The sequence below is a fragment of the Lepisma saccharinum genome, chromosome 16 (assembly GCF_977018435.1).
Source record: "Lepisma saccharinum chromosome 16, izLepSacc3.1, whole genome shotgun sequence".
Taxonomy (NCBI): domain Eukaryota; kingdom Metazoa; phylum Arthropoda; class Insecta; order Zygentoma; family Lepismatidae; genus Lepisma; species Lepisma saccharinum.
In genome coordinates, this window is record NC_139244.1 from 54,361,064 (window position 1) to 54,386,970 (window position 25,907).

At 38.8% G+C, this 25,907-nt stretch overlaps 1 protein-coding gene across 1 annotated transcript in view; it reads left to right on the forward strand.

Moving 5' to 3' along the window:
• Window positions 1-11,128: 11,128 nt before the first annotated feature.
• Window positions 11,129-25,907, forward strand: part of LOC146000483 (WD repeat-containing protein 3-like) — a 62,671-nt gene continuing 47,892 nt past the window's right edge. Inside the window, exons 1-4 of the mRNA XM_083138165.1 lie at window positions 11,129-11,223; window positions 14,628-14,818; window positions 19,393-19,602; window positions 20,811-21,008. Of these exons, the coding sequence (XP_082994291.1) occupies window positions 14,648-14,818; window positions 19,393-19,602; window positions 20,811-21,008 (579 nt within the window). The 5' untranslated portion in view covers window positions 11,129-11,223; window positions 14,628-14,647. The remainder of the gene's footprint in view (window positions 11,224-14,627; window positions 14,819-19,392; window positions 19,603-20,810; window positions 21,009-25,907) is intronic.

The following is a 25,907-nucleotide window of genomic DNA, read 5'->3' on the forward strand; positions in this document are numbered from 1 at the left end:
TTGACGTCTATATCTAGCGCGTTCTGTCCCCCAATCATTTTCGGGTGTGTGTGGCCCGGTGGGTGTCAACAAACTCAGTTGCGAAGTAAAAGCTGAAGGGATCACATCGCCCTCCCGGAACGACGTTGCCAAGCGTACTTCTGTTTTCGCCAATTGTCTATATTTGTGTGTTTGTGTGGTTTGTGGAGCCTATTGTTTGATTCCAGGAGTGGGTGATCTAAGATCGAAATTTTTCCGACCTTGTCTCCACACAAAGCAGCTCCGGGGCTCACCCAGCCTCAAATCAACTGGCCCCTTGGAGGTAAACGCGGCCGGAGTGTGGTGCTGATCACATCACCTCCAAAATGGCCACGATCGAGAATATATGGGGCCCTACTCCCACGTCGCCTATATGTGCCTTCATGTCATGGTGCTGCATGTAATTAAATTTGCCGGTGCTCATGCACATATGGTATTTTTCAATTTATGTTGCAAATTTAGAGTAAAAATGACATCAATTGGCCCCTTGTAAACATTTTAAGCGGTGTTGAGAAAATTTGAGGCTTGGATAAATATCTGGATATAGTTATGAGACACTGTGTCTCTCCCCAGGAAATTTACCTTTCTGTGACAGTCAATAAATTAATAACGTTTCCCTATTTCCTATAACCCCCTCGGGAACGCCATTGACCGTTGCCTTGCAATCAAGAGGTCCTGGGTACAATAACCGGTGACGGCACAAGTGGTTCGGATTCCACTTTAAACTGTAGATCTAGTCTCGCTTATCCTTTCTGTGCACAAAGTTTACTTAAAACCAAACTCAGGCTCTCTCTCTCTCTCTCTCTCTCTCTCTCGCCTAAGATAGTTGAAATCTACTAATTACCATTCTTGTCGTCAATATTCATGCACGCCACGTCCATTTATCAAAATCCACGACATTGTAGCTTAAATTTCTAAGAAACTTATCCAAAGCTTAATTCGTCTATCTGCAAATTATTTCAAATATTGAGGCAATAAATCCAAATAAACTTCCAAACATCCATATGCAGAAAGCAGCTTGCAAATGAGACGTGCAGTTTTATGATCTTCTCGGATCTACATCCGTTCTTGCATGTTTCCCCCATCTGTGGACAAACCCGGTCTCAATTATTTCTCTCACAATAAAATTGATAAGAGAATGATAAGGCGATCCGTTTGAAACGCCAATTCCTCTTACACGAATGGCTAAATTTTATTTTCCAGTATGATAAGGGAATCCACAAATTGAACAAGCGAACTGTTTCTCTATTAGAACTTGCGCAGAGAGTCGCGGCACAATAAATGCCAATTAGCACTAAAGGTCCGGCAACTAGTTCTAGCCCGTGATCCTCACAATATTGACCAGTTGACAAATTTCTTGGGACAATAAGAGGCGTCTGAACAACTTGGTTGGCGAAACGATTATGGTAGACAAGAAGAGCGACGGCAAAATCAACATAGAATTCGACAAACTGTGCTTACAAAACCAGCCCAAAGCCAAGACAAAAAAGATGGAGACAGAAGTGATTATTCAGTGCGTAATGATGCCTGTACCAACCAGAATAGTAGTAATCAGAATAGTAGTAATAATAGTACTAAAGAAAAGGGTGACTACCAGAACACACGTAAGAATTACAGGAGCAGAAATCGTACCTCTCCGGACCAGACAGATTCGGAAGTTAGCAGGAAGAAGCCTCCGAAGATCGAGTGCGGTATACAAACAGACTCAACTCCCGTTGTTGGTAGTTTAAATGTGGGTGCTTCTTCGTGGAATTTCCCATTAGGCAGTAGCGCTCGATGTAGATGTTCTGTCATCTGCAACGGACAGCTGTGATGTGAGTCACATAGAGCATTGTGAGCCATGATATGTTTTTAAATGAGGATGAATTAGGAATACTGTATTTAGATTTGGAACCATATTCAAATTTGGAAAAGAAAGTTTCGATCTCAGTAACAGAAAATCCCTCTCTATCAGTAAAGAAACCAGAAATAATTGCCGAAGTTCTGGGTGTGAAATTTGTTTGTACATTAGACACCGGGAACGAATGTACGATAATGAAGTACAAAATTTGGATGAAATTAAGGGAGAAACGTCGAGGGTTGAAACTACAAAAATGTCCGGAAATGAAACTAAAAATTTTGCTGGAGACGAGAGGTATAGAATAGTTAGGTGCCAAAGAATTTACTTCGAAATAGCTGCTGTCTACATGTTTGAGGACTTAGTGTATGTCATAAAAACCTTAGAGGCAGAGTTGCTGTTCAGTTACCCTTTCTTCCAAAAGTACAAAGCTGATCTAGAAGTCGGAGCCAATTAATTGTTAATTACATGCACCTGGCATCTATGCGATCAGATTACATTTCCCCCCGCTTGGATAGAAACAGAGGAAAGGCCAGTTGTGTTCGGTCCTGATGCATCGCATGGTTGCCAGGTGGATGTAAGTAACACTATTTTCATGAAAATTTACAAGTTTCTTTTTTATTGTTTTCGATAATTGCATGATGTATAGTACAGTTTCGAAACACACCTTTTGTGGCACTGAAACACCAGCGGTGTTGCCAATGCATAGTCTTAATTTCTAAAAACAACTATTTTCCTAGTTCCCCCTTAAAGATGATTGACTATCGGTAGAAATGAACATTTATTTTTTCACTGCCATAGATCCCGAGCTATCCACCTAACCGAACTGAAAATTACCGACGGTATGTCCGTACATGTGTGATACGTGCCATTTTTCATGATTTGTAAAATTTTCATTTACACTTCCCGTTACATCTGGCAACACTGCGTGGACACTAATGAAATCCAATTATTGTTGCCCGGTTTAAAAATATATGAATGAACAAGGCTTCAATTTGGTATAAGGTTGATTATATGTGTACCACTTCCAGTTCAAAAGTTGTTTTATCCCAACTCCGGGTTGAGTTTTAAATGGAACACCCGGTATTTTGGGATGAAAATTAACAGTTCCTGACAATGCTGGTTCTCGGGTGAAAATCGTAGGTCCAAGGGAGTAATAAGTGAATCAACGTATGGCACAACTATTTGCCGACGAAAGTACTCTTCTACGTTGCCACTGCAAAGCTGAAGCAACTGCAGGCAATCCCAGTGTGACGGCGGCGGTAGAACCTCTTCCTACATTTGTGACTCTGGCAACATTTAAAATTTGACTATCTGCACATTATGTTTGTAATTGTAATCATAATTATTTTAATAGTTTTAATTATACAGTTGATAAGATTCGTTGCACAACATTAGGTGAAACTCTGAAAAAATAGTCTATTTAGCCTAGCAAAGTTTTTAATGGAATTACCGACTTACCCAAAACACAGAAAAAAACGAATATTCAGAAAAAGCCAGGAGAGGCAAATACCCTTCTATGCTAACAAGACCTTCTATGTTCTTCTTTTCCCCCCCCTCATACTGTGTTGTTTCGATTACAGTTAACAAAGCGAACTCCTTGAATCTGAATGGGTTTTATGGTTTTAATTTTGATAAGCTCATAGGTGTCTGAAGAAGCTACTGTCCGGTTCTGGGAATGGCTTAGCCCCCCGTCCCTACCAAACACCGCCCATAGTTAGGAAGCGATTCTCGATTAGGCGAGGTACCTGACTGAAATTCATCTCCCCCAAATCTAACTTCTTGATCCATCAATGGTAGTGTTGTCCACGGGACGAGACGGGACAGGCTTTTAAAAATTTGAGACGAGACGAGATTGATCATGTGTCCCGAGACAAACGAATATTTTCGAGACGAGACAGCATTTCACAGCATTTCCACGAGACGGGAAAGGCCAAAGTCTCGTCTCGTGGGCAACACTAATCAATGGTTTCAGATATGAGTTTTTAAGTTCACGTTATGCACTGATAGGTTAATCAGGCATGGAGCTATAGTTTGAAGTGGGATCCGATACACTACGTACCTCCAACAGGTATCGAACCCAGGACCTCCTTTACATTCAGTATCTTGGGCATAGATGATAAGATTGATATCTTAGATGCATTCTATGAAAAACAAGAGATGACGCACTTACAAACCTGACAACCTGCAACCAAGGCCTTTAAATCAATTTGACGTATACAAACAAGACTAACACTGTGTCACACGTCACACTCACAAGTGATGAAGGATCTTCCACAGTTATCATAACAAACTTCGACTTTCGTAGTCGCCATCGAAGTTCTCGGGTTCGAGCCCCGGCGTGGGCATAGACAGTGGCGTCTCGTCCCTTGGGGCTTCCGGGGCTTAGCCCCTAAAAAAACGGACGTATTCACGTAATTATCAATCACCATAACGCATAACTATCACACAGTCTTTTAAAAGGCAATTTTACCCAAGTAAATTCATCGTCTGTTGCAATGGATACGACAGCGCTCCTAGCGGCATTGATGTCAATTATCGCTTTCTGGGGCACGTCGCAAAGGAAGGCGTGGCCTACACCCACCTACGCTACAGTGAAGGTCACATGCTAGCAGAGAGAGGAGGGGAGAGTGCAATGGATTTGAGTGCTGATTCGGGACTACTTCCGTTGCGTCGCGTTCGATCTCTCGTGTTGTTCTGTAGTGTTTTGGTGGCTTTGATTCGGTATGTTTGTGTGAGTTTTGCAGGGTTGATGTCCGAACACAAATTGATGAAGGACATAGGCTGTCAATTACAAGACACAATGAATTTGTCCGGAAAAATAGGCATATATTAAATAGAATTATCGATTGCTTAAAATTCTGTGGTCGACATGAACTTGCTCTACGAGGACATAATGAAAGAGAACAATCTTTAAACAGAGGCATCTTTCCAGATTTATTATCCCTTCATAGAAGAGGTAACTTCGTTTTCTTTATTGCAGTGAAGAGTTGAAAAACATAAACTCTACCAGTAGATTGCATTCATTTCTTATTTAAAATTATTTAGAGGGTACCTTTTCAAAAACAGTAAAAATGACAAACATAGTTTTAATAACTCCAGTGGCAACAGCTGAATCTGAACGATGTTTCAGCACATTGAAGCGTATTAAAACCTGCTTAAGAAATGCAATGGGACAAGACAGACCAAATGCCTTGGCAGTTGCTTACAATAGAGATAGAATACATTTCAAACATAGAGGGCTTCAACGAAAAAGTAATGACAAAATTTGCTGAGCAGAAGAACAGGAGTCAACGTTCGTAGAAAGGTATGTTTCACAACAATACCTGTTTCTTTTGTAATCATGTGAATTGTCATTATATTTTAAATTCTTTAAACAAATAAGTCTAGTTTTGTATTTACAAGATAAATACCCGTTCTTTTGTAATTCATGTAATTTTTCATTACATTTTAAATTCTTTCAAAAAAGTCAGTCCAGTTTTGTAGTCTAGAAGAAAAAATACCTATTTTTTGTAATTCATGTGAATTGTCATTATATTTTAAATTCTTTAAAAAATAAGCCCCGGCCAAATTTGAGGCCACGAGACGTCACTGGACATAGATGCTATTTGTGAGTGCCCCTTCATCACTTTCACCTCATCATCAGGCATCATCATCGTCATTAGCCAAAAGTGGAAGATAAGCGATGCTAAATAACAGAAGGTCGGTACTGCTGTAACTACCATTTTCGTCGTCGTCTTCTTCTAAGAGAACCAAACCCAACTTGCCTAACCCATATATACATCATTGGCCTAACCTAACAACCACAGTTTATATACTACCCCCAAAAAGGTACCAGCCAATGGGAATGCTTGAAAAGGTTGTAGCAGCAATCAAACAAAAATAGTTCAGACTAACAAAGTTAATATGTGGAATTACTCATTAATGGTGATGAGTTTTTGCAGTTTGGCAGGAAGTTATATAATTCAACTTTCACTATCACTGTTATTTTAATAGAGACTACGGCCGCGTCCGAATCGGCAGCAGATGTCACCTAGAGCACCGTTCCATCCGAGGACTCAGCCAACCTCCGTTGTCCGAATTCGCGGCAGACGTGGAGTCGGAGGGGAGAGCAGAGAGGCGCGACAGATGCACGCTTGAACTCGCTGTGACCCTGCGCTTGGCAGCCATATTCTAACTTTTACTTTGTACAGACAACATTTACAGATTAGACAATGTAAAACTCAGTGATACTTTAACATTTTATCGATAATACTGAATGTAGAAAAAATATAAATGATGAAATAGCATGTTACATTTTTAATATGAGTAGTAAATAGGTGGAAATCATTGTGATGTTTGTTTGGCGCCTGCCTTCTGCTTCCGTGCGGTGCGCCTGCGCCCCAGAGCGCGGTGGGTGAATTTCGGGCTAACACCTGGCGGGAAAAGTGACAACCATACTACAAGGGGACATGCAGATTCGGACGACTTGGACGTGACTTCGACGGCACGCGAGAACAACGGGAGAGAACGGTACGAAGCGCTTGCCAATCCGGACACGGCCTAAGATTTCTAATCTGTGACATGAACTATGCGGGTCTCTCTTATCGCACAACGCTAGAACAATCTTGCGTTCTGACGTCAGATAAAGAAAACATACCTTGTTAGGTTTGGTTCTCATATCATAAATACACTGTAAATGTACTGCAAATACACTCAACCTAACTAGCCTAACCTAATAACTTAGCATTTAGCCTAGCCATAAAATCTTCTCCGGTGATGTCAGAGTGCAATGTTGTCCAATCGTTGTGCGATAAGAGAGACTTTATGCTCGAACCACAGGGGGTGCTATTCCGGCTTCCCGCGCTACGGCGGCACGTGAAGGTCTTCTGCTAGAGTGACGTCAAAAAGGGGATCCCTCAGCTGCGGGCCGCTTAATAACATGTAAAATCATACAAGTTTATCGCCTCATAGAGGCGATTATAACTCTTGGGAAGCAATGTTTATAACATGTAGTTCTTCTTCACTGCTTTCCCGTACCTCCTCAAGTTAACTGAGGATGGCAAACGAACAAATTCATGCTGAATTCAGCAAAAAGGGAATCAATGTCTTTGGTTCTTTAACAGTATTTGTCTACACTTCTACACGCAGCAATAAAGTTGGTTGGTTGGTTGATTGTTTGATTTGGTGTTTTAAGTCCACTTTATGCACAGTAAGGCTAATCGGGACTGGACCTACATGTTAAAGTGGAATCCGAACCACCATGTGCCTTCACCGGGTATCGACCCCGGGACCCTTTGATTACGAGACACACCAATGAAGTTAAATGATTATTAGATGAGAGTCTCATCTTGAGACGAGCACAATAGAGAACACCCGAAAAATCGTAAAGTGAAACAATTTGAAATGCCTGTGTGTGCTGGAGGGGGGGGGAGGCGTGGGAGTAGAGTCTCGTGCGCATATTTTCATACAAATAGTTTACTAACTTCATTAATTATAGCGTGGACATAACTGCAACAGGATCGAGAGAGTAAGATTGGACGGAAAGGATTAAGTAAGTCCCTCTACATGTATATAACGGGTCTCCATGACAGCATAACGCTTTAGGAAGCCAGAGGCCCCAGTTTGAGCCATAGTAAGGCATATAGCAATGTTTGTCTCATTCTCCACTCATTAGTTCATCATTCATCCTCATAGTAGCGATCAACCCATAGAAATTCGTCTTTAAAGAACGACACATACATACATATTGATTTATTATTATTTCGTTTTTCTGCTACTTCTGGCTAATCGCGAAGATGAGGATGAATCGTGATAAGATGAGGCGGATGAAGGGACAATCATAAACATGTAAGGACAACACAATACGAGCCCCACCAAGGATTATAATGGCCACGAGTCCAGACGCCAGAGCCTCGCTAGTCACTAGTATGTAAAATGCAGTGGTATGAGTCCTGTCGAGTTGCATCCACGGGAAGCTCCAAAATTTCGGTGCTGTGTGCGTGTGAATAAAACTATTATTATTATGAAGTTACAGTTACGCAATAATAAACTTCTAAGCCGTATGAATGCAAATATTGCCATCAGTTTCAATAATACGAATGTCTATAACAGTATCCTTCTTATTTAATTTTTATTTAACACGTAGTTTTTTTTTGATACGGAAGAAACATGCATCAAATTATGTCAATATATTATACATATATTCAGGTAGTGTATTTTAAAAATTTCCAGCAGTAGAATTTCAGCAACTTCTTTGCAGGGGAGACTTATTGTTGACAAGAATTAATTGAAGTTACTGCTGCATAACGTAATAAGTACGAGTATATTGCAAAATCATAGGCAAAATGCAGTGGGTGGAGGATGTCTATGCAATTTATCCTAGTGGGGGAATTTTCTTTAAGAGGATTTTCTTAACTAGAGAGATAGCATTCCAAAACCTTTCCCTCTTTGAGCACTGCTGCCTCTCCTGTGAAAAAATCTTGCGGTCGTCCTTGTCAAATTGCGTCATTACGAGGCAAATATTTTTTTCTTATTTTTGGGTTGCTTTCCTGTAACTTTTACCTAATTGAAAGGCGAGGATGAGTAATGAATAGATTAAATAGATGGACACCCGCAAAGGGACACAATGTCCAGGCGGGACTCGAGCCTTAAACCTTCGCTGGGTAGCGAGATCGTTACTGAACCAATTAACGTTCTCATCTATTTCTATTTTGAGGGCCTCCCGGATGGCGTAGTGGTGGCGTCATCGCCTTATAATCGAGGGATCCCGGGTTCGGTACCCGGTGGAGGCACGTAGTGGTTCGGATCCCACTTTAAACTGTAGGTACAATTAGCCTCAATGTACATAAACTGGACTTAAAACGCCAATTCAATCAATCTGTTTTATTATTTCACGTCGCTTTTTGACATATAGAACAAACTAGGGTAATGAAATGAAAATGAAAGATGAAATAGATAAGACACACAATGATACACACCCATGCCTCAACCAAGGCTCGCTTCTGAGTTCATAGAGCGTTACGCTAGCGATTCCTCCAGGTAAGGGATATACGATAGACGATTTGACGTACACCGAGGGGGTTCATACCTGCAGTTGGGAACATTCAAATGGAAAGTAATTACTTCCGGTTTCCGAAAGCGACATGGCTTTCATTGTTCGGTATAAGCCAACTTCGAGGCACAGATTTCTCCCAGATGTCAGAAAAATCTGCAGGTCCAGTAGTAGCGATCAGGTATTCGTTTACAGAAGTGCTTGTGCTGTTTGTCTTGAATATTAAAGCGAGTAATTTTAGGTCGTATTACGTTTATTCGGTGTCTGTACCATGAATAAGCGTGCCAAAGGTAAGCATTCTTGTGCTGTTGCAGAGTGTACCAATTGGGGCTTTAAGGAATCTGGCACCACATCTATTTCTATTTTGAGGACCTCCCCGATGGCGTAGTGGTGGCGTCATCGCCTTATAATCGAGGGATTCCGGTTCGGTACCCGGTGGAGGCACGTAGTGGTTCGGATATGGAAAAAGTTATTCAATTTGAGATTGTGTTTGCATCCTTCCATGGGTCAACTGTTTCCAAGTAACATAAAGTTATGGACACTCTAAAGACAGTACTTCAGTCAAAATTTCCTGAAGGTAACGAAAAGATTATTTCCCTGTATGTCAGAACAAGAACTTTTATTAGAATTCGACATTTGAATAAACTAATGAAACTCAAGTCCATGGAAGCAAGTGCAGCGAGAAAAAGACGACAGTGGGTAGCATCGTCTTCAAAATCATAAGTCTCCGGGAAGGGTAAGTTGTAATGAATTTTTATTCTTACTGATATTTATTTCCGCCTCGGCCTCCACCGTATAGTGATTAACAAATCACATTGCTAAACCAAGACAGAGGCCAGGCCTATTGTTCATGTATTTGTTATTTGACGTCGCTTTTTTACCACTTTTGGTTAATCGCGGCGATGAGTGTTGATCACATAAAATTGATGAAAGGGCAGGCACAAAGAACATCAATGCCCACGACGTGACTCCAAGTCGGGAACTTCAGTGATGGGACTCAAAGTCGAACACGCGATTGACAAGATTCGCCATCGAGCTGGCACGAGTTTCTTTGAATTTATTAAGGGATTACGCTCTCCCACAACATTGCATTTTATCCATTTATTATTTATTTATTAAGTTCTAAAAAACATATTTTGATGTTACGGTTTTTTAAACACAAATCAGTTTAGGTAGAATATTTCTGCAATTTTACCATAGTGTAAACTTTAATGTAAGCGAAAGCATGTGTGCATCACTAGTTAAAGATTTTCACATCTACAAAAAAAAAAAAATATCCAAAACCCATTTCCACCTCACTCAAGGATTATGTTAATTCAATTCAAATTGTACGCGGGTTCAGTGCCATGAATCTAACCTTTACTGAACAGAATGAGATTGGTTCATAGAATGTATGGCCGAAAATCAATTTCGCTGATATCCCGTTGTCGCTGTTCTATTTTCATTAAATACGAGCTCCAATTACCATTTTAATCCTTCGTTTTAAAAGTTATTCAAACACAAAAATAGTTATTGGGGGTCATTTTAAAGTTGTTTTTTTTACTTCATTACTGTCTTCATTTGATTTTTTTTATTTTCTAAGAATTTCGGCGGGCTGCAGCCCCTTAAGCCCCCCTGCGTACGCCAGTGCTTGCCACACTCATCTAGCCTACGCTCCCATCAAATTTATCATTTCATCATTCATTTTTATTGTTGCGTTTACCCTAAATACGTAGAAAAGCGGCGTCATATAACAACAGCGACAGCGACATCCTATGTGTACTAGATATATAAATTATAATGAACAAATTATTAATAACAAACATCTGTGAAAATTTGAAGGTATGAAGGATAATAAGTATTGGTGTAGTAGCGAAATATTTAATACGTAAAATTGTATTTATTTACCCATACGCAACTTCAGATTTCGATGTAGGGGCGATATAAGAGGATAGTCGTGATTACTTTTTGTTTGATTTGTATAACGCCATTTATTGTAATTGCGTGCTGTAAACTTCTTCATGTTATTGCCTAGGTCTTATTCCTTGCGTTTTGCTTATTATTCTGCCTCAAATGGTTAATAGAACCAAGATATGGACAATTAAAAATGAAAATATTTCCCGTAAGCTTCCATTGCTACGCGAGCCTCGCCCCTTGACAGATCCCCTTGGTCACGTCAGAGCTCGTTGCGGCTTCTAGCCAATGGGAGAGCTCTGTGTCTCGGAATGCTCTTCCTAACATACTTCTATATTCCTTGCTCGAACCATGTGGATGCGAAGCAAGTTTACTTATGTACAGAAATGGTGTTTATTTTGAAAGTGAAATCTTGTACTAACTATTGAGTGTATGTTTTAAGGTAAGTTCAGGGAACATGCTATTAAATAGTCGTGTTAATTTTCATTCCGTAAAAGAAGTTACTTATACGTTTTTCTAAATCATCTCCGAAGAGGTGTAAAAATTGACAATGTAGCTGAAGTAACCCAAGCTAGTAATTGCGTATACTGAAATCTCGGTAACAATTTACGGTACTACTTTACTATATGGGTGACACCTATATATCATTTATTTCGCACTTTTTTACATTGCTAACGTACTATTCTGCATTGCGGAACATATCTTTAGGTGAAATAATGAATGTCTAACGAAAATAATGTATATTTCTTACATTTACGAGTACGTACTGTTACTCGTTATTTCGATTCTGTAACACACATTATAGCTATAGTAAATAGAAGAGCGCGACAGCGATTCTACTAAACAGTGTTGCAAACCAGCGAGAGGGAAAGCTGGAGGGATTTTCCTGTGGATTGCAACACTGTTCAGTTTTATCGCTTGTCGCTAACTTCCGGAACATGTAAATCATGTGTTTTTCACGAAAAATGGTAAGACTCTACTACGTCCTTTTACTAAGGAATACATGTCATATATCGTTGGAAAGGTTATTGTATAAGGAATTCAACAATGTAAATCCCAAAGCGAGGAAAAATTACCTGGAGGAAGAAATCGATAAAAAACCGATGTTGTCCGGATATGCGTAATTGAAAGTCCTGAGAAAATGTTTCGATAATAAAGCACATATTTAGGGGTGACATGAGTGCTAATGGAACCTAACCTAACCTCATAGGCATGCCTCATCCCCGTGAATGGTTCGTGGGGCTACCCGTGCATGGTTTTTGGAGCTAACGTGAATGGTTTGTGGGGCTAACGTGAATGGTTTATGGGGCTATCGCAAATGGTTCGTGGGGCTACTCGTGAATGGTTAGTGGGGCTTTCGTGAACAGAAAGTGTAAAAAGAAAAAGGTAATTACCCGAAGAGATGCCGGCTGTCTGCAAGCACTGTTTTGAACGATGCACTAAATTATTACTGGGGATAAACGTATTTTACACTATCTACACGTTTTTGGACCCTGTTGTTCTTCATAGACACCATAGACACACACCGCGAACACAAAGAAGCAATCACCACGCAGAATGCAAACAAGCAAAGCACACGCATTCACAACGCGGACACAAAGTCGAGCCTGCAGTGTTGTTAACTCCCTTCGGTTACCACCAAAAGGCAATAAGGACATAAAGTAGAGTCTAGCCCGAAAAATATATCTCCGACGCACAATTGCCGTTGCTGTTCCTTCCTTGGTCTACGTGAACCTGATGATGATGACGTAATCTCCTGTCAGTGTTTCCAACGATGCGGTTGTTTTGCAAGAAGATGAAAAGACGAAAAATACATTCTCGATATTACTATGACCCAAAATTTTAACTGTTTACCTAACCTTACTGTGAATGGTTTGTGGGACTATCTGGGAATGGTTTTTGGGGCTATGCATGAATGGTCCGTGGGGCAATTTTCGGTTAAGAAAATTGGAAAGACTATACCCACTGATGCTACTGAAACTATACCCGCCATATTGTGTCTTAAGGAAGTGAGGAAAGGACGAACAATAATTACTGTTATTGACATTATTTTCGTCAGAAAAGCAAAATGTCACCTTAAAGAATGTTTCGCAATGCACAATAGGTAAGTACGAATATAAAAAGTGACAAAATGACGAAATAAATGAGTGAGAGTTGTTCAGCCGATCGACAACATTTAATCAAATAAAAGCCCTCGGAGGGAATGAAGAATATAGAGAATGTCTCCAATTTCGTTAATTTTTGGTATACTAACTAACTTTGGCCTTCTAATCACGAATCTGTTGTTAAAATGCGGGGGTCACGTGTGGGAATAGGGAAAAAAGCTGATATAAGTGGAATTATTTTTTTTACAGCTGTATCGCATTGTTTTAGGAACAAAATTTTAACTAAGCCTGACTAACCTTACCGGAAATGATTCGTGAGGCAATCCGTGAATGGTTTGTGGGGCTATCCGTGAATAAATATAAGTTTTGTAGCACTAGCTTCCTCACTGCGCAAGACACCATTTTTGTAGAAGAACGCTTGAACACTGTTGCCAAACTTACCTCTAATCAAAGTCCGCATCCCACATGCTCTTCTTACCTCGTTCAAGTAACGAAGCAACAATTAATGCTCTGCAAGTAACGAAGGAACAGTGTGGCAATGCTGTAGACAGCGCAACAAATTCCGAACGTCACTTGTTCATATCATCAAACATGGTTCCTATGTTTCTGTATGGAGAATGATCGCGGTAATCAAGAACGTAATTTTGCAACAGTAAGTGTACAATTTTTTCACGTAACCCCCAAATCTTAACTCCAGATACGTTACCAGGACTGCATATTTAGCGAGTATAACAAGTAAGAAATAAATTGGAGACATTCTCTGTATTCCTCATTCTTACATAAAGTTTCAGCGGTTTTTCGGCAAATTTTGTGAATTTTCAAATTTCAATAACTCAAAAACCGGTAACATGAAAAATATTTTCTATGTTTCTGTTACATCTGTTACATCAACACATAAAAATTGTCAAAAGCTTTGAATTGTTGTTTTATACACAAATAGGCTAATCGGGACTGGACCTACAGTTTAAAGTGGAATTCAAACCACCATGCCATGAGCCTCCACCAGGTATCGAACCCAGGACCCGTTGATTACAAGGCGACAACATTAAGTCTTCACATCAATGTATATTTTAAAATGTATTTTGAATAAATATGCATCTAAATTGTGTGTTATCTCGTAAAATTCTCTCAGTGATTGTGTTGAGTGATGGTTTCAACATTTACATCCCACCCAGCAGTCGCTCGTGACAAAGATGCGTGCTACAGGTGATGTTCTTTCTTACACATAAAATTGAACCGCCCCCCACACACACACACACATATACATACTCACTTGCAAATGTAAGCATTCGCAAGTGAGTATCTCGCAGCTGCTTTCTACAAAATATTTTGCAATTGCTATTTTTATCCTTCATTTTAAAAGCTGTTCAAAGACAAAAATGGTAATCAGAGGTCATTTTAAGGGGAGTTTACATTTTACCGCATTTTTTTTAATGCTTTCATTTGAAAGTTTTCATTTTCCCAAAATTTTAAGAGGGGGTGTAGTCCCGTCAGCTCCCCCAACTTAACGTTCGCAGGGGCATAGAACAACAAAACTTAACTGATCCTTCTCCATGACTGTTTCATATGCCATGCACCTGACAATGAACCAAGCAAATAATAAGACCGCCTGCAGTCCCTAATTTTAAATATTTTACATGCATTCATAAGTGGGGAAACTTGCACACATTCCTTTTTAATCAAGGAAACCAAATCTTCTGGCTGGGTAGTTCATTTTGAATTTGTAGTTTTTCTTTTTCAGAGCACTACTACAATCATAATATGGGCCATACAAAGCAGTATTTGCGATACGTTCCTGCAGGTTCATTCAACATTATTGCCAGCCCATCATCCAATGCTACATTCGTCACTTTCAAAGGGCAGGAAGGCCGATTTGTTGCTGTCGCAGCTTGTGAGAATGTAATAATATGGGACCTGCGTCTTTCGGAAAAGGTAAATTGCTTCTTGTTATACTATTCTTGTATATAATATGTGTGCAAGGCCAATAAAGAAAAACTCTAGAAGTTTTATTCTGCATAGCCGATGCTCCACCAGGATAGCCAGTGTCGCAAAATGGCTAATGGCCAGTAGAAGAAATATTGTGTGTTGGAGCTATCGAGAACTGATTCAATCACAAAGACATTTTCACATGCATTTCAGTAGTAATGCATATGTTTCACCCTTTCAAAAGATTTGCTAGAGTTACAACTGCGAATTGTTAGTGCCTTCAAAACCGTTGACTACGACTTGCTGTCTCGTGCATAGCAAGTTCTTGATTATTGTTTTGATCTTATCCGTGTTACACGTGGCTCCCATGTTGAATCTTTATAATGCGAGTCCTGTGAGTAAAACTTCCAGAGCTCTTCTTTATATTGATGCTTTGTCTGATTTTCTATCATAAATAGTAACATCATAATTAATAATAAAACAGGCACAATTAATGTGTGCCATACCATCTCACCTTCTCACTGTGGTCACTTCGAAACATCTTAAATGTACTTAAACAATCCTTCACAAGTGATCGGCCATCACAGTCTAAAAACAACTCTTCTCTTCTGCAGCTCTTCCAGTCCTTGCTTCAAAATGTGTTACAATCTCCAACATTATAGACACTGATTTTCTGTTATATTTGTTATCTAGAGGTATGTAAGCGAGGAGCTCAGAAATATTCCGTGATGATGTGAAATAAGCATACAATTGTGTTTCCAATTGTGCATATGAGGGTGTGTGTTTTCATCTTTTTCATTTTATGCCACTTTCCTACTACGTAGTTTCAAACCCATAGTCACTTGTTGCAAGAGCTGGACCCTCCAACGTGTTATGTTTGTAACTAATGTTATTTTAAGTATTTACATGCATCTGGGAAACGGGGAAAGGTCAGAGAATTTTGTCTGGAATTTACGTGCAAGAGAAAAGGTTGCAAAATGAACAAGCAGTTCACTTCCACTTCTGGATTCTGTTCTTGTGATTCCACTCCCAAAAAAGATTCAATTTAGAAACTTGTTTCTTTCGTTCTTATGATTCTCAGTCTTGTGCAAAATTATGGTTCCTTCGAATTTCTGTAATAAATTTTCACTTTTATAATACTAGATATTACAAAGAATATCAAAGTAAAACTTGCAGTCCAGATATCTGGTTGATAACTAAAGTACATTGACAATATGATCCTAATTATCAGAAAGTTGGTGAAGATGAGGTTATGATCTATTATTTTATAGATCTTAGTCTTGTTGGCATTTCCTATAGAATTTCTATGTGCAACAAAAATTTCTCCAGATGCTGTGTACTTATGAATGTAAACAAAAGCAGCATTTTCTACGTTACTATAACTCTGCCATAAAATGAAAAATTGTGTTTGGTTTTGAACTTTTTCTGTTGCTTTTATATTGTGTGTGGAGATCTGTTATGGTGAAATATTGTACCTCTGTTACCTTAGCCTGAAGGCTAGAGGCACGTGATTGTAGCACCCAATACATTTGATGCTGATTCTAATTTTACATTTTACTCTTCGAATTTTCACATGTTCTTGTGTGTGTAGAATTAATTTGCTAAAGAAAGTTGTGAAAGTGAATATTAATAATAATTAACGGATTATATATTTAATTTAAATACACAAGGTTCAAAAGCAAAAATCATGATGATTATCATGTATGGAAAAAAATCTAACAGATGCAACAAAAGCCCAGCACACCTCTGGACTTGCCAAATACATCAAATACAACAAACACAAAATTTGGAAAACACCCTATATGCCTGACACATGGCTCACAACCTGATTGACACAAAAATAAAGAGAAAACGTGCCATCATTCACCTCCCACATGAAATTAAAGAACGACCTGTAACCCCTTACTGCCGCAATTGACACCTAGGAACAAGCAACAGCAACAGCAGTGGCAGTGGTCACTGAAATTAACAGAATTCCTTTAAAGAAACATTATTTTCTTGTAGTTTACGGTTATTACAAGCATAAGAAAAACAGTTTTTCTTTGTGACGTTTCAGGAGAACACACGCTCCTTTCATCAGACATTTATGTATGTTTTTCTTATGCTTGTAATAACCGTAAACTACAAGAAAATAATTCTATAATGCAAGCAATGCGTACATACAAGAAAAACTATTTAAAGAAACAGTTTCACAGATAAGTGTCTACTTTATTTCAATGCAATAAAAATCCCTATTAATAAACCAATGTGAATAAAATAATTCTACAACGTAGTGGCCCGACCCTGTGGCCAAGTGGTCGCGCTGCGACGCCAAGGGTCCCGGGTTCGAATCCCGGTCGGGCATGGTTGTTTGTGAATGTCCATTCATCAATTTCATCAATCATCCCCATCTTCGCAAATTAGCCAAGAGGCACAAAATGTGAGGTAAAATAAACTAAATCAAAATAAATAAAAAAATACAACGTAGTGCTGTTACGGTCCTACAACTGTGAAGAAGTGTTGATAATAGTTCGATCATTCGTCCAAAATATTTAATTGCATTATACAATACAATTTAATAATTTTAAAAAGTGCATGATAGTTTCCAATATGTATACTAGCGCCAAGCTTTCTGAAAACTCAGAACATATGCTAACTACAGGGCTTCCCCTTGACTTAGACTAGGAACACTAGCTCCTCAGCTCCCATGCCAAGGTATCAATGTGGTGGTGGATCTATACTCTAGTCTAGCAGTACAATGGGTAAACATTGTCTTATTGTATTTGTAGCTTTGTTATTTAACATCATATTTCTGCCGCATTTAGGTATTCCTTTTTTCTGGAAGAATCAAATTTTTGTGAAAGTGCACTAAAAATAGATTCTTGAGCAAAGAAAAGCCCAAGCAAGCAATTTTTGATTTGTTCTGAACAAACTATACTGCATTTTAATAAACTGGGTATTACTGGCATGTACAGTAGAAATTGCATATTAAGAACTAGGAAAAGGGATCATGTTTTGAACTACTATTTTCAACTGGAAATCTACTACACTAAGTGGGTATTGGTATTTACCACTTTCTTGTTGCAATTTTTGGGTTGTTTTTGATACATATGAGTATTAGGATGAATACATATATATTTCTAAATTTTACTATAATTATGTATTATTTATGCTATAATTGTTGCAATTTTTACAAAAAGAGAATTCTTTATCATTAGTCAATACATGCCCCTTCTCGTTATTACTTTTAACTTTATTTAGTGGGTTTCTGAGTGTGGTGTTTAGTTAAAATATAGTGTATTTCTTGTACAAATGCGTAAATACATAAAATGCCTAAACACTTGGTCTGAAAGATTTTTGTTTTTTGGTCTGGAAAAGTCAGGGAATTTTGTTTTCAGAAAATTGTAGACAACCTGAATATGCATCCCAACATAGAATTCAAGCAAGTACCGTCCCCTCTCCTCGAAAATTTGAAACAGCAGCCTAAATGGAGCAAAAATTAGTACAGAATTCTGGGACGGTTCCGTAGAGTAGTTGGTCAATGCACCAGTCTGCCGTAGGTTCGATCCCCACCTCTGGGAAAAATTTAATTTGTTCACCTGAAGATGAGTAGAGGTGCTCTCTCTCTCTAAATGTAGCATTACAATAAGTGTAATATTACATTAAAATTTGGCACGCATAGGTGATGTACTATGAAGAAATTTCAGCGAAAAATGTGAATTCAAAATAGGACTCGAACCCATGTAATTTCTCTACAAACTTAGCTACTGAGCCAACCCTGGATTTGCCTGACTTTTACTCTGTCGCTGTTTTACCTGTGTGGAATTGTATCTGCCAGTGCTACCACAATGGGTTCTGTTGCCTTGAAACATACTGACTTTGCCTGGTTTCTCCCAGCATAGAGATGTAAATTACATTAAGATTTGGCACACTCACGAGATGTATAATGTACCAGGGCTGGCACGATAAGCCAGAGACCCGGTGTTCGAGTTCTGGTCAAGCCTGCATTTTTCGCTCAAATTTCTGTTAAAAGCACTAGATCAGGGCTTCCCAAACTTTTTCGTTTCACGGTGCCCTTAGTGTTTCAAAATCTTTCCGAGGTGCCCAAGTCAGAATATAGGCCTATCGAACACTTGCAATGCTCTGTTAGTGTGGTTAGGTTGCTTGCCTTAAGTTAAAAAAGAATTGCATTATTTCAAATTCAGAAACATTTTATGTGTAAAAAGTACTAAATAAACGCATATTTGGAACAATCATAGCTAATACCATGTGTAGACTGTCAAGTAAGTGTCATTTTAGTTAAAATACTGGAATATTTTGCGGCACACCTGCAAGCCAGCCACAGCACACACTTTGGGAACCACTGCATTAGACAATGGACAATGTCCAGTTAGCATGGCATGCTCCCTTTTCTTCTCAGTATCAAAATGAAATGTCAACATTGTACTTCCTCTAATGGCCATAGGTATCCGATCCATTTTTTTAAAACACGTCATTGGGTGTCTTTTCATGTCTAGTGCAAAATGCATAATGCTTTGTATTGTATTAATATCACTTACAACTCATCATTTTGTCATAACGTAAAATCTTCTTTTCCAAAGGCGTTGGTACTGGAAGGAGAGAAGCATGTAGTGACTGCCGTGGCTGTGGGTCCATCCGGGAAGAATTTGTCAGTAGGATATTCTGATGGCACTGTCAAAATGTTTCAGTTAGAATCACCAGAGGACGTTATTGTTTTTGCTGGACACAGATCTGCTGTTACCTGCTTAGCATATGATACCAGTGGTCACCGTTTGGCTTCAGGAGCTAAGGTATTGGTTCCTTTCTTACCTCTTTACATTTATTGATTAAGTTGTGTATGGTCTTATTTGAGGAAATAATAATTTGTATTGTATCTAAAGATATCTGTTACAGAGAGTTAGATAATTCATTGTAATAAGTTCACATTTCATTTTGCCGCACACTTTTTATTCGCGATCGATTTCACCACCAGACACGTGGCAAAATCAATCGCGAACAAAAAGTGTGCGGCAAAAGGAAACTTAGATTTATTAGAATGAATAATAATTTATGTTCATCTCTTAATTTTCAACCTGAATCTTTTATTATTTATTTGCAATTAATGTAGTATGTTTTTTTTTGTTCGTCTTATGCATAAAAGGTTGCGAACTTCCTGCAATTTGTGCAACGGCATTACTGTAGCATTAATTTTTGTAACTTGTGGTATTAATTTTTTATTGGAGTCCAAACTCTAGTATCTATAATTTTAATCAACAGTATTTACATCTATCCTAATCAACTTTCCACTTATAATTCTTTTAATTTTGTTCACGTGGAGGCAAGAGAAGAGGTGTTCTCTCGAATCATAGTGCTAGAATAAATATAGTTTAAAACACTAGACAATTGATAATGTGTAATTAACATTGCATGCTTACTTAGCACTAGACGTAACACAATAGTTATTCACCAGAAATAGAATTAAGCCTCTTTTTAAGACAGTTGATAATAAATGGACCATAGATGTGCCTCGTCCTTCACCATGGCCATGTGGTCATCCTCATTGCCACACCATTCACATCGATGCATTCCTGAAATCTCATCCTGAATCCGAAATGCCTGTGATAACAGCAGATATCTTCGCTATGATGTCATCCAGATCTCTTGGCTTTTCCATGTCTGTCTTGACATATCTCCACAGCCAAAAGTCACGCGGAGCCAGGTCTGGCAACTTTGCAGGCCATGACATGGGTCCTCTGCAGCCAATCCACCTGCCTCCTGAATCAATGCCATCTTGGAATAACCTGATTGCTTGTAGTTACGTGATCCTCTCAACGTGCTGTGTTGCCAGGTAAAACTTTAAAGACTGCTGCACAGAACAAACTTTATTTCACTGAAATATCTCTGTTCATTACAAAGTTATAGTGAATTTAAATATTGGAAGGAACTTAGCAAAACCCTGTTCATTAATAATTGTGTGGAATCTGATGTAGCTATTGTTTTTCACGTATAATTTTTACAGGATACTGACATTATTGTTTGGGATGTTATTGCCGAAGCTGGATTGCAGCGGCTCACTGGACACACAGGGAATATCACTCAGCTGGTGTTCATGAAGAAGCACAACATACTGGTGTCCAGCTCCAAAGATTCTTATGTTAAGTTGTGGGATTTGGATACATGGCACTGTTTCAAGACAATCGTTGGACACCGAAGTGAAGTAAGTAGTATTTTATTACACGATAAGTAGATTCTGGACTATTATAAAGTGGAGGAGACAGACACTTTTCATAACTTTAGCTCGTCTTAAATGATGTGATCAACACTAATGTCCAATAGTGATGCTACCTACTTGTGATGTGCTGGTTTTCCCTTATCACATTCTCAATGGTTGCAATGTTGTTTCCATGACTGCCGTGAATGCTCGATCCATACAAGGGGAATCCTCTACACTAGTGACGCCATTGTTGAAATTCTCAGTCCATTCATACACTTGTGTATTGTATCATGCCAAAGGTGTGACTCGAACCCGAGACACTTGCTGTCATAACTCAATAGGTTAATCACGTCGCCAAAAGGTTCCGGCTGAGATGCTGGAGGTAGCTTCTTAAAAGCAAATTACACCAGCGACCTTCAATGGATCTGGCGGAGGACTCGGCTCGCCATTATTTCTAACGACCGGAAATTCAATTCCACATAAATTGTTCGAGAGAAGATTTCTCAGCCCAGTTGTACTCAGAAATTTATAGCGTGAATAGTCCGTGCCTCGAATCTATGGGCTGATTATCAAAAAGAGTTACCATGGAAAGCAGTGCACGAATCGGGAGTTGCGCTATCGAAACAAGTTTATTTCATGAAAGTGCCTTTATCTACGAATCAGCGAGACGATCTTCGCATCGAGTTCTGCAGGTAAACGAACGCTCCTATATCCTTTTCTATCATTCTCACAACCCCGCGAGACCAGTCAATCGAAGTGTTTAAATCGAATGTTTAAGTGTTGTTCTTAGTTACGTGTTCCCGTTGTTTCTCCGTGGTAGTACCCCAGACTATAAGTTTACCTCTCGCAGCCAATATCCCCTCTCACTAGGCTCTCACGTAGCCTGAGAATTGATCCCCCAAATCTACCTAAGATTTGTACGGTATGACTCATACACCAGTCACCGTAATGAATTCTTGTGTGTGACTCATACACCAGCCACCGTAATGAATTCTCATATGAGGATGAATCTCTACAGGTTTCATTCCTTCACTAAACTAAAATCTCATAACACTCATCTGCTTTTGTTTGATGCACTGTTGCAACACCCCCATGTTGACGAACTGTTTCCCAGGTTCCTATGCGTACAGCAATGCAGACATACCAACAACGGCTTTTAGTAGCTTAAGGTCACCACCGTCTCTGCATACCCTACACACATACATCATACATGTGATTTTTAATACACATTTTCCCTTTTCCCAGTTGTGTGTGTAAATATATACTGTATATATAAAATTTTCTGTACTTTGACATTTTAAGCGAGAGATAATTACAGTAGAACCCCACTTTTACGTTTCTGGATTTTACATTGTCATTTTAAGTGTTTACATCTTGGCCCTTGATAAATGTAAAATTGTGGTTCTGGTAGAGTATAAGCAGGAGTAGAAAAATACAGGGTGCTTGGTCACCGTGGCACCTTAATTTCCAAATTCAGTTCTAAGAAAAATATACTTTTTAAATATTTCGAGTTCACATATGAAAATTCTGCATTACCTCTTTCTTAAGTAATGATTGCAGCAAAGTTTTTTTTTAATGTTTCTTTATTTGTTTACTGCATAACATCCCATTGTAAATTTTGCACTATTTGTAACCGAATTTTAAAATCATTGTGGTAGAGTCTGTCATATATTAGAATATACTAGCTGATCACCCGGCATTGCCCGGGCCAAGGTATTTATTTACCCCAATCTTCTAATAGACAGGAAAATAATGAATTCTAACTATAGTGTAAAATGCAACTAATTTTGTTGACAGGTATTTAAAGGTATAGTTACAGTATACAAATTATAAAGTAAAATCTTTTACAAATTCACTATAATATTAATTGAACTCAAAACTTGATTATAAACAACATTTTTAGTTTCACCTCCAGGAGCAAGAATAAATAAATTGAAAGGCATTGGGAGTGTCACTATTCATCTTAGCAACCCCGAAAGCAATGGATTCCACACTAATATCGGTCGTTTCCGGTTATTTTTACATGTCATCCCCTTCCCATCCCCACCCTTGGGGTGCCAGGGGTATCTTATTCCCACAGTATTTCTTTCCAGATTGTAAGTCATATGTGTACCAAGTTTGGTTGAAATTGCTATCCAACTTATTTCAGCGTTTTCTGATAGCTAACAAATAAGTGGTTCGTTGAAAAAAAAGTTTTTCCCAAATAACAATCACATGTAAGTAATGGGTGGGTCTAAACTTACAAGTGATGATAAAAAAATGCACTCTTATTTTACTTGGCAACGTATTAATAACAAAAATGGTATGACACGAAGCGTACAAATTACTTAAATTACTTCCTTGTGTCATCTGCTATCCAACAAGGTACAAATGTTGCTAACATTCACATTTGTGTACAAGAAATAATACTTCATTCATCTTCATGTGAATGGAATCAATGAACAATACAATTAAAGAACATTGCACGTCTTGCTCAAAGTGGGCACCTCCGTTACGAATACAGGTATGCAGGTTTTTACGGACATTTGTTCTCTTAACTCGTGATGTGATGGTGTCCTTGATGTGTTGACCAGCCGTTAAGATCCTCTCCCTGAGCTCTTCTTGCGAGTTTACCGGTGTCTTGTCATGTGGCTCCAAATGTAAAAGTCACAAGGCATCAAATTGATCGGGGGATCAAGCTGGGCAGTCATCATGCTGATAAATCATGTCACGTCTTGTAGCTAGAGGCACATCCTCCAACAACATTGCCATCCCGTTCCTCAATAAATGTTCATAAGTGATGCCATTTAAGATTTGGGGCAGGAAAAATGGGTCAATGAAATGATTGTTGATGACGCCCATCCATACTTCTGCCTCCTGCGACAGTGGCTGGATAAAAATTACCCAAAGAAATGGATTGGCCGAGGTGGCCCGATTCCCTGGCCGGCTCGATCCCCCGATTTGACGCCTTGCGACTTTTACATTTGGAGCCATATGACAAGACACCGGTAAACTCTCAAGAAGAGCTCAGGGAGAGGATCTTAACGGCTGGTCAACACATCAAGGACACCATCACATCACGAGTTAAGAGACCAAATGTCCGTAAAAACCTGCATACCTGTATTTGTAACGGAGGTGCCCACTTTGAGCAAGACGTGTAATGTTCTTTAATTGTATTGTTCATTGATTCCATTCACATGAAGATGAATGAAGTATTATTTCTTGTACACAAATGTGAATGTTAGAAACATTTGTACCTTGTTGGATAGCAGATGACACAAGGAAGTAATTAAAGTAATTTGTACGCTTCGTGTCATACCATTTTTGTTATTAATACGTTGCCAAGTAAACTAAGAGTGCATTTTTTTCACTTGTAAGTTTAGACCCACCCGTTACTTACTTGTGATTGTTATTTGAGAAAAACTTTTTTTTTCAACAAACCACTTATTTGTTAGCTATCAGAAAACGCTGAAATATGTTCCATACAATGAGCAGTTTTTTTTCAATTCATCTTTTTATGTGGAAAATTGTCATTTTTTAAAAAAAACAATGATTATATTGAAAACTACTAATTTTCGGACAGGGTATCATATGGTCAAATTTATTGCAAATTGTTTCTACTTTAACCCCTTTCAGGGAATACATCTAATTACCAGTCACCCTGTATACGTATATATATTACAGAGTTATTCATGTTGCTACCTGTTGAGCCTTCTTTAGGAAGACCACTCGGTGCAAGAACTAATTATTTTTAATCCAATCTTATATTAATTAATTACATGTTCTAAGAACACATTTCAAAATGTGCAGCTTTATCTTACTTGGATTCATAGCTTTCTTAGCTGGCTCCTGAGATAAAGTGGCTGGGGCCTGAATTATTTTAGTGTTTTCCTACCCCTCAGTATTAAGAGATGTGAAATGAGCAATAAGGATGTCTTGGCTGTATTATGTTGTAAATTGTCCTGAAGAAACACGCAACCTGACTCAAAAGTGGGATACCATCGCTTTCATTAAGCACTAGCGAAAGTTAATTTCTTTTCAAGGCAAATCAGATTGGGTTATTCGGGGATAAATATGGTGACTGCCTGGTCTCAATGGTCATGTGATTAGAATGGTAAACCACAAAGCAAGGAGGGGGAGCCGTGCTGGTCTAAAACGTAGGGAATCTGACTGCCATTCTGGAGACTCGGGTTCGATTCCCAAGTTGGGGTCCTTCTTATCCTGCTTCACAGATGGATGCTAAAAGCAAGATGACCACTAAAGGAAGAAGATTGCTATCTTTTACAGCACATGAAAAGTTACGCGTCATTCAAGAAGCGGAGGAAATTGAAAATTGTGCTGGTGCTCGTAAATGTGAGAGACTGGAGAAAAAGAAAGGAAATACTGCTAAACACATGTGGCAATCTGAGAGCTTTTCGAGGACAAAAGGCTAAATTTCCGGAAATAGAGGGGAAGCTGCATGACTATCTTTGTGAAAAATGACAATTTGGATTTGTAGTTTCTGCAGAAATGTGTCAATTGAATGCTTTTTCACTGGCAAAAGAACTTGGAGTTCATGGTTTTAAAGCAAGTCGGGGTTGCATTGTCAGGTTTTTTAGACGATACAATAAGGTGTCACTCAATAGAGGTATAATGCACAAAACATATGCAGAAATACTGTTTACAAGCAAATTAAGAAATTTTAAGGGAAGTGTAAGATTGAATAGTGTGAATTTCCCTTCTCTGAAATCCAGGTCCGTGGCTTACACACTGTAAATAAAAAATGGCAACACTTACACAGAAAACCATAGTTTCGGCCCGCTAGAAAAGAAATAAAAGGAAAGGAATCCTAGGATAGTTTTGTTGCGTTATCTGCGACACCTGTGGTCACGAACGGTGATAGTCAAATGTTGTGTATCAGTAATATTCTTGCCAGATGGCGCT